General features: G+C 42.5%; 1 protein-coding gene across 1 annotated transcript; it reads right to left on the minus strand.

Annotated features, from left to right (window-relative positions):
- Positions 1 to 1922: 1922 nt before the first annotated feature.
- E2F8 (E2F transcription factor 8) lies at positions 1923 to 12613 on the minus strand (the record flags this gene model as incomplete). The annotated part of the gene is made up of 13 exons (XM_084263101.1): positions 1923 to 2096; positions 2770 to 3086; positions 3232 to 3361; positions 4201 to 4419; positions 5065 to 5581; positions 5856 to 5940; positions 6725 to 6934; positions 7221 to 7358; positions 8837 to 8998; positions 9635 to 9940; positions 11136 to 11292; positions 11614 to 11889; positions 12575 to 12613. 13 exons carry the CDS (start codon positions 12611 to 12613, stop codon positions 1923 to 1925), a joined length of 2730 nt encoding a protein of 909 aa, XP_084119227.1.
- Positions 12614 to 13367: the final 754 nt, after the last annotated feature.

The raw sequence follows: 13367 nt of genomic DNA on the forward strand, positions 1-13367 counted from the left end.
CTCAGCTTTTCAGAATAGAGCGGGGTTTGTGAGGGCCATTTCTCCAAGACTAATTACTGTAGTTTCTTATTCTGTCAACTGTAGTGTCTAAAAATGAAGTTTGTAGTAGGTTTCCTTTGAGTAGTGCAGGTTTCTGTAAGTCTTTCCTGTTATGCTTCTAGAATTAAATTGATAGCATGTGTAAGGAAATACCCATTACCAGTTTGGAGAAGGAAAAAAATCATTTCACTGCTGCAGTGAGAAAGTTTCCCAGCTTTTATTCTTCCCTTGTCCTCGTGTGGGAGTGCTGCAGTAGTGGTCCTAGGCTGTCACGTGTTTTTTGTGTTATAATTTTGCATTAGTAAAGAGCAAGCCAGTTGAGTTTTACTGTATTAGCTGGTTTAATTATGTTTTTTTTGCCCAGTCTAAGCCTGAATCTTGGCCTTTGCTAGGATTTTTCCTGCCCTAATTTGGCCAGCCAGGCAGGTCTCCCCTGGGAAGGCAGAGATGCTCTATTTTCCTTTAGTTTGTTAGTCATTCCTTGTCATCTGAGCGTGCTCTGCATGAGGCTTCACCTTTCTCCCTTCGGCACAGAAGAGACTCTGCTGTACGTGTTTAGATTCAGTTGGTTTGACTTAACCTGTTTGATCTGAAATTGAAAGAGGGAGAAAGAGCAGTTGGAACCTGAGACTGAGCTTAACTAGATACCAAAATGATCAGTACAGCCCTGTATGGTGTGGATGTGCCCAAGAGAGGGGGCTTCCTCCTCTTGCATGCCAGACCATAAGGTGTCTGCAACAGTGGGTAGCTTTTACTTCAGTTACCACACATGTCATTTCTGCCACAAACTGGTTGAGATGGTTATGAAGCCTCTGGCTAAATGAAATGCAAAATCTCTCTTAGGCTTGAAGCCTCTGCAGTGTCAAGAGAAGCGATGTAGTGTGCGTGGCAAGCCATGCACCCGGCCCCAACTCTGCAGGAGGAGAAACAAGGTAAGGAGTGTTCAGCTTCAGATCTTACTACGATGGTCAGTTCGGTTTGAGGCCCAAACCCTGCAAATTCTCACTGCTGTCTTGTCTGCACTGCACTTCCCAGAACGCTCCAGGTGATAAAGATACTCTGGATTCCAAACTTCCTAACACATATATTTTCCTCTAGTGGCTCTTATGACATGTGTCCTCTAGTCACCGAGTTCATAAGTCAGACCAAGTTACTTAAATCCCTTTCTGATGAAATTCCATTGTCCCTTTCTTTGGAAGACAAACACCCCTGCCTGACAAAAGAAACCAAAGAGATGCCAGTGAACATACAATGTATTACTTAACTCAGGTAATTTAATGTGATCAAACAAAAAAAGTCAAAAATTTGAGTTTGATGTAAGTTTAATCTGAACAAATTTGTTTAAAAATACAGTATAAATAATTCTTAACTTACATAAAACTTGATTAAGAAACTTTTTTTGTTGCTGTGTTTGTTTTTTTTTTTTTTTAATTAACTATACAAAAGAGCATTATGGAACACAGGAGCAAGACATTTTAACCATGGCCTTTCTGTTATGACATAAAATATGTACACACTCACAGTACTTTTCTTTGTGCAAAATACGTACTGACTGACAGACTGTACCTTTATGTACAAAGGCAATTTCAGCTTACTTTGCATAGCAGAAAAGCAACACAAAAAGAACCCAACAAAACCTGACAAGATACATAAATTTGTTGCTATAATACTTCAGGTAAGCCTTTTGGAAAAAAATATTAGACAGCAACTTTCTCATTAAGAGCCAGTTTTAATCCTAAAGCATTAATTAAGGCTATTCCAGTATTGAGGTATTCCCAATACATGTCCAAAACACACATTGTCCATCATTCAGCCCAAGGTGTGTGCAGTGTGTTACCAGTAATTATGCCTGCTAACACATTCAGCAATTTGATGTCCTAGAATTAGTCTTCAGACACTTCAAGTTTTCGTTGAGGAATATACAGAGTTCCTTGAGAGGTTCTGTTGGTACCCTCTGAGTTTGCAGACAGCGAAGATACCGTGTTGGGCCCTCCTGGTGTGCGGAAAAAGTTTTCTGTAACTCTCTGGGGCTCTTGGGGTTCCTTTGGAACAGAAAGCTAAAGAGAAGAGAGAAAGTTGTTTTCATTTAAGGGGAGGAAAAACAAAACAAAAGTGAATTCTAGTTCTATATTTCTGCGGGATGTTGTTAGGAAACTCATTTTTTTCCTGAAATCTAAAAGTGTAACAGCTTTTTACTGAGAAGGATATACCTGGACTCCTTGCTGCATCTATTAAGGCAAGCAGATCTTAGGCCATACAGTATTACACAAAACATACAGAAAAACCCATGGGGAAAAAAAATTAATTCTTTTAAATCCTCCACAGTCCTACTCCTTTTTAAAAAAACCCCAACACATTAAATGAAAAAACTTGGGAGTAGATTGGGAGAGTCACAAGAAGGAAAGATCAAGTAACAAGTGGACAGTTTGTTACTAAGTGTCAGCTCAAATCTATGAAAAATCCTCCCTCTAAGAGAGCTGTCTCTTCACATCCTGTCATCTTCCAACTGGCTCCACTTCCACAACAAATAAGATACTTGTTCTTCCTTCCTACCCAGTTACCTTGCACTGATGCAGGCCTGCACTGCCAGCTCTTCTGCAGCAGGGCTGATTTGTAAAGAAGAACAACAACAAAAAAATTGAAAAATTTTACCTGCTCTGAAGGAGTTGCTGAACTCCACTTGCCACTCAACCTGCCGCGGTCAAGAATTTGCAATCTATTTTTACTTACCTTCTCTTCTTGCAAGTTCACGTTTTCTGAGCGATGGCCAACATTTTCTGGTTGTGAAGAGGCTGGCAGGTGCTGAAGAACAGGATTTGCAGGAACTTGCACACCAGCAGGGATTAGTCCTACGTGTTGCACCGTGAAGTTCAGAACCGAAGAGTTTGGATTTTGAGCAGAACTGCTATTGCTTGAATTGAAACAGGAGGTGCTCAGTACAGGTGTGGCAGCTATAGAAGTCGGTGACAGCATTATGTTCAGGGGTGTTATATGAAAAGCAGGAAAGTTCACTGCTTTCAGTTCAGGTGCCGTCACTGGAATGACACCTGAAACAGAAATATCCAGTGTTGAAGGGGGTTTAACAGTTGAGACTCAAGCCATAGCGCTGTGATTTCGTTACCTCGGCAGGATTAATCTGGCCCACAGTCCTTTAAGCCAGGCAACTGTACAGCTGCTTTATTCAGTACTCACCAGCAATGGGTGAGCTGTAGGTAGTGTGCTGTAAGGAGCATATCCCAGCTTGCTCTTTATCAGAAAAGCCTGCCTTGTTGCCGTGGGTGCACTGAGTAAGAGGAATAAGATAGCCGGAGGGAAAAAAAGTCTGAAAACAAAAAAGACAATAGACCTTTACCCCAAACACATAATAAACCAAAAAAAGACATTTTTCTCTGAAGTGCCCCCCACCCCTTGCCTTGTTCTTATTCTTTATCCTCCAGGTCCTCAGCACCCTGTGTTCCTTGCCTGTACTACCTTCTGTTGGGCATTAGACAGAACCGGCCCAACAAACACTCCAGAGGTTAAGACTGCCCTACTGTGCAGAAGTCTGCTGGCTCCATTCCCAGCCGATCCCCTCCGAGGAACGGAAATCCAGCTGGGATGAACACACTGCTGTTAAACTAAAGAGAAATCCTGATACTGAATGCTTTTTTTTTTGTAACTACAAGAAGAGACATCTGGACACAGTAATCATCATGTCACCTCATTCTTGAGTAGTGCTTTTCAGAAGACAAATACTGGAAGACAATCCTTTTGCATTTCCAAATTCTGTTTTTGCCAACAGAACTTCTTTATGCAGGTTCTCTACAGTAGTAAGCCTTACTGCAGGGGACCAAATTCTGCAATGACGAGAGCTTTGTTTGGTTGTGTTGTAAATCCAAGTATTTAAGACTAAATATACACAAGGAAGGGACTGGGGATGAAGGAATCTCAACCCTGCCTTCACCTGCTTAGTCTCAGTTGTGATCTTCATCCCAGTCAGAGCCTTAAAGTCACTTCATGTCCTCTCATTTGTGCACTTAACACAGAAAGTCCTACATTCTTACTAAAATTTTTAAAAGCACACTGAAAAGAATCCAACCAAAGGCAATCTGTAGATGTATAATTCATTTCTTTTGCAGACTCCAGGTGCTTGTTTCCCAAGAGGTGGCTGACAAAGCTTACCTCGTGAGCAGGAATGGCAAATGCTACAGGTATCTCTTGTTTAGGTTTGGTTTTGTCCTCATCTTCTGGAATATCTTCTCTTTTATGTTGGTCATAGCAACTTGCCACGTTTTGCTCTATTGTTTCAGTTTTGTTCTGTCTCTCTTCCTGGAAATTGTCCTTTTCATCACTCATTTGTGAGCTACTGGAAGGTAGCCTTTCCTCCTTAATGGATTCTCGCTTTAAAAAAAGCACACGCAGACCCAAAGACAGACATTGTAAGCCTGAGCATTCTCAATTACACATCTACAATGAGATTCATTAATTTTAAAAATTAGGAAAATAAGCTTCCTGATTCCCAGGTTTGTGCCATAAAAATTTCTAGTCAACAAGAACCATTTCCATGTTATGCCCACTTGCTCCTTCACAGCTGGATAACGTGTGACACCACACATTATCACACAGCGCTCCTGACATTTCAAGACAGTTTTGGCAAGCACAGTTTAAAAGCAGCCTAATAATTTACAGAGACACTAAAGCATTCAGCATATTTGGAGGGGGAAGACAGAGGAACAAGGACAAAAATATAGCCTGATCCTAGGTTGGCCTTTCAAAGATACTCGTTACGTTGTGTACTAGATATTCTGCCTGATGCTTTGCAAATAGCAGCAAGCTTATGTGATATTTGATACATATGTGTGTGTAAACAAACAAAACCCAGCCCCCCCAAACATCAGCGAGCACAACAGATGAATGTCACCCATTCAAGCATAATGTTATTTAAAAAGTCTACACACAGTGGTAGGCTCCTAAATGACTTTGAAAATGGGTAGGAGGCAACATTGTTAAGCTATAAAACAGCATTTTAAAAATAATGTAACTTACCAGAGATAGATCACAGCTTTCCTCATCACATCTACACCTTTTAATTAAATTATTCTCTTGTAATGCTTGTGGTCTTTTCAGGCACTGCTGTGATGAAGTTTCTGATTTTACAGTCTGTCCTTCTTTAGCTGTCAAGGACTTTGTTGGATCATCTGTAGCTATCTGACTGTCCCCTTCCTCAGTGGTTGTTTTATTTAATGCTTTTGAGTTAACGCTCTTAATTCCAGTTACATTAGCACACGGTAGAGGCTGCAACATGAAACTTGGGCTGTACGTTGTCACAGTGTGGGCTTGGGAAGGGTGCAGATATATTGCATAGGACACACCAGAAGGAGTATGAGGTAGCATCACTGGTGAGACTGCGCCGTGGCTTGGGGGACAGCCAGCCAGCGGCTGTGAGAGCGCCGGCTGCTGAGGGGCTGCTGCGGTGCCAGGAGGGTCGTGCTTGGGGACTACCTCAGGTGATGACAGGTCACATTCCACAGCAGATCTTGACAATTTCATTTTCATCACTTTCCTTAAAGATAACCAAAACAAGCAAACAAAAAGCCCAAATGTATTTTAATGCCTTTTTGCAGAAATTCATGTCCTGACAAATTATTTTCTGCCATACAAAGACTTAGAGAAACTTCTGCTGTTCCAGCCACTAAGCAGAAACGTGAAAAAACCAGCCTGCAGTATCAGGGGTTACGGTTTTTGGAGGCTATTGCACAACTCAAACTGAGCATACATTTAACTTAGTGGCCAGCAACAAAGTAAAGCTTCTCACCTTAATGCTTGTGCAAACTTACTTTGATTGTCCTTCTAGCTGCTGTTTAGCAATTGCTGGAATCTGAGCCATTTTACTTGGGAAAGCTGATAAATTTTGATCGATACCTGGTTGGGAGGGGGGGAACAAAAGCAAACTGTTAGTACCTCAAATGTAGAAGTTAAATTTTGTCTCAAGGAGACTGAGTTATTTAATGTAGCATACACATATAATGAGAAGACACTAAGGCTCTGTGTTATCCTCAAACTGCAGCCCAGACTTGATTTAATCAATTGGATGGTAGCCTATGTCAAATATTTTAAAGCCTCAGCTCCTTATGCAACAAAGAACCAGATAATAATAGATAATTTTCTGGCAACTTTATGCAATACAAAAGTGGCTGGAGAGCAAGATCTAAAGCACGGTATCCACAACAAACCAGGGTTAGAGCAGTTGACAAAGATACAATACCTGTAGCCTCGACTACACTACACAAACTGAAGTTTGTGGTAAGGCATTACACAAAGTCAGGATAGTGAGATGTAAAAAGGGATTCAATATTCTTTTACACCACAAATAGTAATATGCCACTCCTGTATTTGATGTGAAAGAGGGGGATAGAGTTCTCTACAGTGCGCTGAATTTGGTCCACCAAACTGGAAAGGGCTTCTGTGTTCCAACTGCAGAGCTTGTGCACAACACAGACCAGTTTAGCTTTTCACTGTCTTGTAAAGCCTCAGATTTTAGAGGCAATATGTATTTTCCCCTTCTTGTCTATTTTTGAGAGATCTTAAGATGTTTGTGGGAAGCAGGTGTACCCACACATCTGCATCACCTAGAAGATGGTGAGCCATTTAATACGGTAAGCCATATTTAATGCAAGGCTACATCCAAGTGAAAAATGATACATACCTACACTGATTTTGATTGGACTTGTGGGAGCAGACTGGATCTTTCTTCTGTCGTTTTCTATACTTTTAACTAACTTTATTAGAGAAGGATGCCGAGTGAAGTTTTGCTTTCCTCTTGAAGGGAAAAGGTTTTTTGAACACTGCTGTCTGGAAGCGATGGGTTCTGAAACAGGTGGGGGACAGGTCGTAGAACTTGTTTCAAGTTTTGTATCTAAAAAGCAGAAAAAACCCCAAAGAGTAAATACATGTCATATGCAGTTGTTTGAGCCTGGCTTACAATAACTGAAGTACTAGCAGCAGCAAAAATGGACACGCAATCACATTGGTTAGGTGGAAGTACGTAGCCATGGGCTACGCTGTCAAGGACCAAGGATGGTGATGTGACTAGTGCGTTTTTGCTTAGCTTACTGTCTTTTAGAGTGAAGATTTCCAGCAGGGAAAACAAAGAAACAATCAAAATCATCAGCAGAACAAAAGGAAATGACACATACACCTACCCTGAATATTAGGCAAGACCTCAGGTCCTGTCCACTTGAATGCTGGTTTTCTACCTCTTTCCTCTGTAACGTGAACTTTCTTGATAAGCTCAAGGCTACTGAGAACATTTGCGATGTCATAAAGTCTCCTAATTTTGGCTGAAATAAATGAAAAATACAGCAATTCCAATTGACAAGAAATACCAGATATAATAGCTATAATGCCCTTTTAGCTGCTAAAAGGAAAAAACCTTTACAATTTTTTTATAACAACAATGTTGTGGAGCAGATATTTATACTATGGAATAATATGAACTAACCTATCACATTAGAAAGTTTGTGTGTAAAACAGCACGATATAGATACCAATCTGGAAAAGGAAATCTCGCCGAGCACATTATGCTACCTACAGAAAGAAACATTTTCAAAACAAGTTAGGTTCTGGGTGATGGCCAAACCTATACCAATTCCATAGTCAAAATAAATAGGTTACAAGGCAGGTGTGCACAGGCAGTGGTGAATATGGGAACTAGGGGGGAAAGGCACATTAAATCCAACAGGATATTAACTCTGCATGCTCTTAACTCTCTTCAGGTTGAGCTATGGGGGAAAAGCTTTAGGCAGCAGTCAAATGCCAAGTGACTTCTGGACTGCAAAGAAGTGGCTTTGGCTTAAGGCCAAAGCTTTGGCTAATGAGAAGATAGAGTCCAGCATGTCGTGGAACTGGGGACTATGCTTCTTAACCAAGAACCCTGTAAAACGTGATACCTGAAATATGGACACATGGATGGAACGTGCTGAAAATGCTTTTATTGTGTGACTGAGGAAGATGTTATGGAGGAAGCATGAAAACAAACAAAAAGCCCCTACTGAAAAAAAAAAAAAAAAAGCCCACCCTCTCTATGTTGCCATGATGGAAATGATGAACTGAAACCAGTGAGGAGCAGTTTTCTTGTCACATAGATAAAATGCCAGAAAAAAAACGAAGGGGTCTGAGAATCAAGGGAGTAATTTTCAATGAAATTCATGCTTACTTCTTGATGCCTCAAGAGCAGGAGCATTTCTGATTATTATTGATGTACAGGCCTACACCTAGAAGTACCTTTTCATTTCAATGGGGAGGAAGAAGGGGAAGCATGCAGGGAACTGAGAGCAGAGTAAAAGAATGAAGAAATAATTGGCAGTTACAGTGTTTGGTTTCACTTCCTCTCACGTGTAAGTTATTAACAGGACTTTTACAGAATTTCTTTAGATTTCCAACAAGTAAATTAAATGACCAGAACACATTTGCATGATTCTGGGCCATCTTTGATGAAACGATGCTGAAAGCTTTGACAGACTGCTTGAGGAAAGAGAAATTGTTACCAACAAGCAGCTTTTTTGACATTACTTTAGGAGAGAGGATTTAATAGACTTTTTCTTTTTTTATGCATCAATCACTATGCACAAGTGGGTCCCTATTAAAAACTAAACAAGGTCTTTAGTTGAGTTTTTAGAGGCTTACATAAATCTGTGGCAGGAAAAAAGGTAACAGTGTTATACACTATGTAAACTTGTACCAGAATAGTCTGTTTAGCTTACACTTGATATTTAGAGCAAGATCAAAAAGCAGACAGCGACAGCAGCATTTTACTTACTTTTAAACTTGCTTTTATCTAAGTCTTCTAACTGGTCTTCTCCAATCAAGATTTTAGCAGCAACTTCAAGGCTTACTATTTGAGGAGTCGATACAAGAAACAGCATCACAAATTTCTGACTCATCACCCGTAAAGACTTGTCTTTCCTGCTATTCACTGATGCTGCAGCAGACAGGAGAAAGGATTAAAGCATTTAGTGACACGCTAGCTACAAACATTAAAAAAAAAAAAGAAGAAATTTGTCAGTAACAATTATAAGAACAAACAACACAGCAACTAGGCAGGGCCAATGTGGACTCCAGAATCATGTCTCTACACGGCAAGACTCAGGTAATTAGGTGTATACCAAGACTAACTATGGAGAGAGAAGGTGATGTTTCCCCCATATACATTTCCTATTGTCTGACAACTTGTACTCTTTAAGATGCTTAACTGCAGGCTATACAATGTATTTAACAATATTTAAAAATAAATTGAGTAATTTATCCTTTTGGCGTCTACAACATCCCACAGTAATAAATCCTGCAGTTGGATGGTATGTTGGGTATTTTTGGAGACTTTTGCCTGATGCCCCATTGTTCTTGCACTGTAAAACTATAGGTCTAAGAATTGAATGAAAAAGAGAACTGAAAGAGTGCAAAGCACTTTTTTTCCCCACAGACAGTTGTGGTGCCTTTCAGGCAGTAGCATTTCAGAAAAAAATAAATAAACAAAAGAGTCCAATAAATGTTTTTCCAAGTTCACAGGTATTTATCATTACAAGCACCTATTATTCTTGGCATTAGAGAGAATTATTACCAGCACGAAATTCCATTCCTGGGAGCTCAACAAATGAAATTTCTGAATGTTCATTTAAGCTGAAAGATCTTGGCGTGTCTTCGTTTCTTTCACCATCGAGATCAAATTCATACTCGTACTCTCTTTTCTTGATCATCTGAATTTGCTGTGTGTATTTGTTCTCTTCTCCAACCTTTTTCAAAGCCTGCAGGGTTTTGGAGAGATTATGCCGCCCATGCCAAGCATATCTGTTTTTGGCAAGGCGGCTCACCATGTGTAGGCTCTCCAGCACGTTCACAATATCATAAATGCGCCTGCGTTCGACATCTGAAAAAAAGATTAAAAGAGACCATGACACCTCTACTATGTATCTTATGTCATATGCTTACTTGAAACATGGTTTTCACAGAGAAGGCACCAGTCTCCCTTCTCTTAATCTAAGTCTAAGCTCTTTTTTGCCAGTTCCTGGTTAGAGGTTTCTGAAAATAGCCCTCACGGATCTTGCCAGCAAGGAAAACAATTCTTGCCTTACATATGGAAGGACTTGCTTTTCCATGGTTCTACTTGGTTTACAACATTCCTTAAAAAATAAAAAACTTACTGTTGCCATAAAAGCCATTAGGTGGGTTTCAATACAGCTTAAAAAAAAAAAACCAACCAACCAAACTAATTTTAATTATTCATTGCATTGATTTTAGATTGTCTCGTTAAATAAACTTGGAAACACACAGTAGACAACTGGTTTGTAACTCCTTTTTTTTTTTTTACATTATTTTATGAACACACTGTCCTTTTGTCTTTTGCATACTAATTTCTTGGGTTTGACTAGACATTTTCTAGAAGAGATGTTATTTTGTACAAAGTATAAATAGAAGTTTTGTTAATTTGCAAGTCATTCTTTTTCTGTGTCCAATATATTGTGAAGATATAATGACACCTAAAATTTTATATCAGTATGATTCATAATTCCTATCAGTGTCAGAATCTGTAGAATACTGTAATTTCATAGCTCTTTGATTAAAAAAAAAGCTTTGGCTTAATGTTAAAAGCTTAGACTCTCAGTAGATCATTAGTGCAATATAAAAATAGGGGTATAAAATGAGAAATTGCAATTATCATAGAGAGCAGAAAATAGTTTTTTTGCTTTGATGTCATGATTGGAAAGGAAGTTGTGGGTTCAGCTTGAGAAGAGCTTGTTCCTGCTGCAAAAATCCAACCACTAATCTTCATCATGATCTCTATATTCAGAAAAACAGCACCTGGTTATTTGTGGTGTCGGCAATGATTTAGACATTTAATATTAAATGAAACTCAGAGTTTCTTGATTCAGCTCACTGAAGAAACTGCAGCTTTTTAAAATAATTGCTCTAGGAATTAAGAGCTTAAAGCTGGGTTTCAACAAGATGACAAATACACAGGAAGCACTGGAAACAGAGCAAAAATGTGCTAACACAAATGGTAGGCCCTTGGCACATTTGTAAGAAGTAGATAATTATATATAACACCATATATGCCAACTTACTGAGCTCTTCAGATACTTCATCCAGGCAAATGTAAATATTCTCTGCAGGGCTAGGGTAATCAGGATATCGAGCTAAGAATTTATGACACAGTAACCCTAGACTTTTCTCTTTACGACTTGGTTGAGATTTTTCGTATTCGTCTCCCGATAAGTGCTCCTACATGGGAATAAGAAAAAGAGAATATGGAATTTTATACAGTATGTAAACATCGGTATTCAACAGCTTTATTGCAAGCACTGTCAAAGGCCTGGTGTTTTCCCTTTGCCCTCACCTTTGAGAAATAAAGCCATTGACACATTACCTGTTGCATGTAACTAGACAGTATCTTTACTTACATTTGGTAAATACGCCAAAGTCAAAACTGTTGTAGTATGTTAATGTATATTTTTTTGTGTTGAATAAACAGCCTTCAGCTAATAAAAAAACCCAACAAACCCAAACAAGCCATCAAATAAAGAAGACATCTTTACAACATACCTGCAAACAGTGTTTTGCCTGTAAGACCTCACTTGTGTTGTTTGACAGTTCCTTTCTCTGTTCTCTGCTCCTAATCTCAGGACTAGCTGCACTGATCAGCATTTTCAGGTTTGAAGTAGGTGTCCATGGATCTGCTGGAAGGATTTCTTTTGGTTTTGGGGGTGTGGTTAGAGGCTGACAGTCTGGCTGTATCTCTGTCAAGACTGAATGCGAGGTAGCTGTTTGTTTCAAAGGCGTTTTCATTATGCTCCTGTATGGCTCAGAAGAATGATTTTCCTACATGCCAAGAGAAAGAGAAAACCAGGGTGTTAAAAACCAGAAGCACTATCCCACCCTGCCTGCTGGTACCAGGCTCAGTGGGATGGCAATCAATGGCATTTTCTGGGTAGTGCAGAGTCAAAGATTGCGGGTTTACTCTGAACCAACAAACCCTTCCCCCGAAACCATTTCTTTTGACTGCGCCTTTAGCTTAAGGCACGGGCACCCTGGTATCCTTGAGGTAATTTTCCTTTTCTTTCCCTCTAGGGAAAATACAGCCAGAACGAGTGTTAATCTGTAGCAGAGACCAACAAAGACGGAGCGAAACATCTTCTTTACGGATAAAAAGAGCAGGGGGCCCAGGAAGTTCTGCTCGTTACCAAATCGGGGGGGGGGGAGGGGGGTAAAGGTCGCCAGGTAAAGTTTTAGGTCATCTTCTTCAGGGTGGAAGCTACAGCGGGGGCGAAAGGCGCGGGATTACTGCCATCCCACGGGCTCCGCTCGCCTTCGTTCCGCGCACGGCGATTCCAGAGGGCTGAGAACGGGCACCCCGGAGCTGTCACCGTGCCGGGCACGGGCGGCAGGGCCCCGCCGACCCGACCCCACTGCCCCCGCGGCCGACAGCAGCCCCCGGGGGTAGTTGCTCGTTTGCTTTCCCAGCGGAGCAGGCACGGAGGAAACCGAGGCGGAACGGAGGAAATACCTTGTCGCCGGTCCCCATCTCCTCGCCCGCCTGCTGCATTCTCCCGCCGCCGCGCAGCCTCAGGAGGCGACACCCGCCGATCCCGCCGCGGCGCTCCGCATCGCAGGTCCCGACGGTCCTGCGGGACGGGAGGTTACAGCGTTAGCTGAGAAACCGGCGGGACGCCCCCCGCACGACAGGGCAGCGGGCGGGCGGGCAAGCGGCGGTGGCACCCACCTTGGCTGGTTCCCGCCGCCCTCGCTGCCGCCGGGGACGTCTCGGCGCCTCCCGCCTCTGAGCCCGGCCCGCGCCCGCCGCCCAACGGCCCAGCCCCGCCCCGCCCCGCCCGCGCCGCACCGGCCGCCGAGGGTGCAGGGCCGTCGATTGGTCGCCGCGGGCGGGTGGGACCCTTCCGGGATCCGGTTTAAACCTTTGGCGCCACGACCGCGCTTAGAGAGCTTTTCTCTCTTTGCTCTCGCTCCATCGCTTAGCCCGCTGCCGCCCTCACGACGCGTGACAGCCGCCACCCACCGGCAGCAGCGGTGCCACCGCTGCCCCGTCCGCCCGGTCCAGTCCCGCCACCGGTGCCGATTTGAATTCAACCCGCTGAGCCGCCGAAAGGGGGGGGGGAGGGGGCAGAGGCCTAGCCAATCACCTCGCAGTCCTCCGCCCCGCGCAGCCAATGGGAGCGCGGCGTTTGTCGGCCGTTCCTCCTCCCACCGCCGCGGGACGGGGGGAAGTCGGCGCTCGGGGCGGCCCGGGGGTTTGGCGGGTTGGCGGCGCGGGAACCGGGGCGCGCGGTGAGGGCACGCGC

Source organism: Gallinula chloropus (genome assembly GCF_964237585.1).
Source record: "Gallinula chloropus genome assembly, chromosome: 4".
Classification (NCBI taxonomy): Eukaryota; Metazoa; Chordata; class Aves; order Gruiformes; family Rallidae; genus Gallinula; species Gallinula chloropus.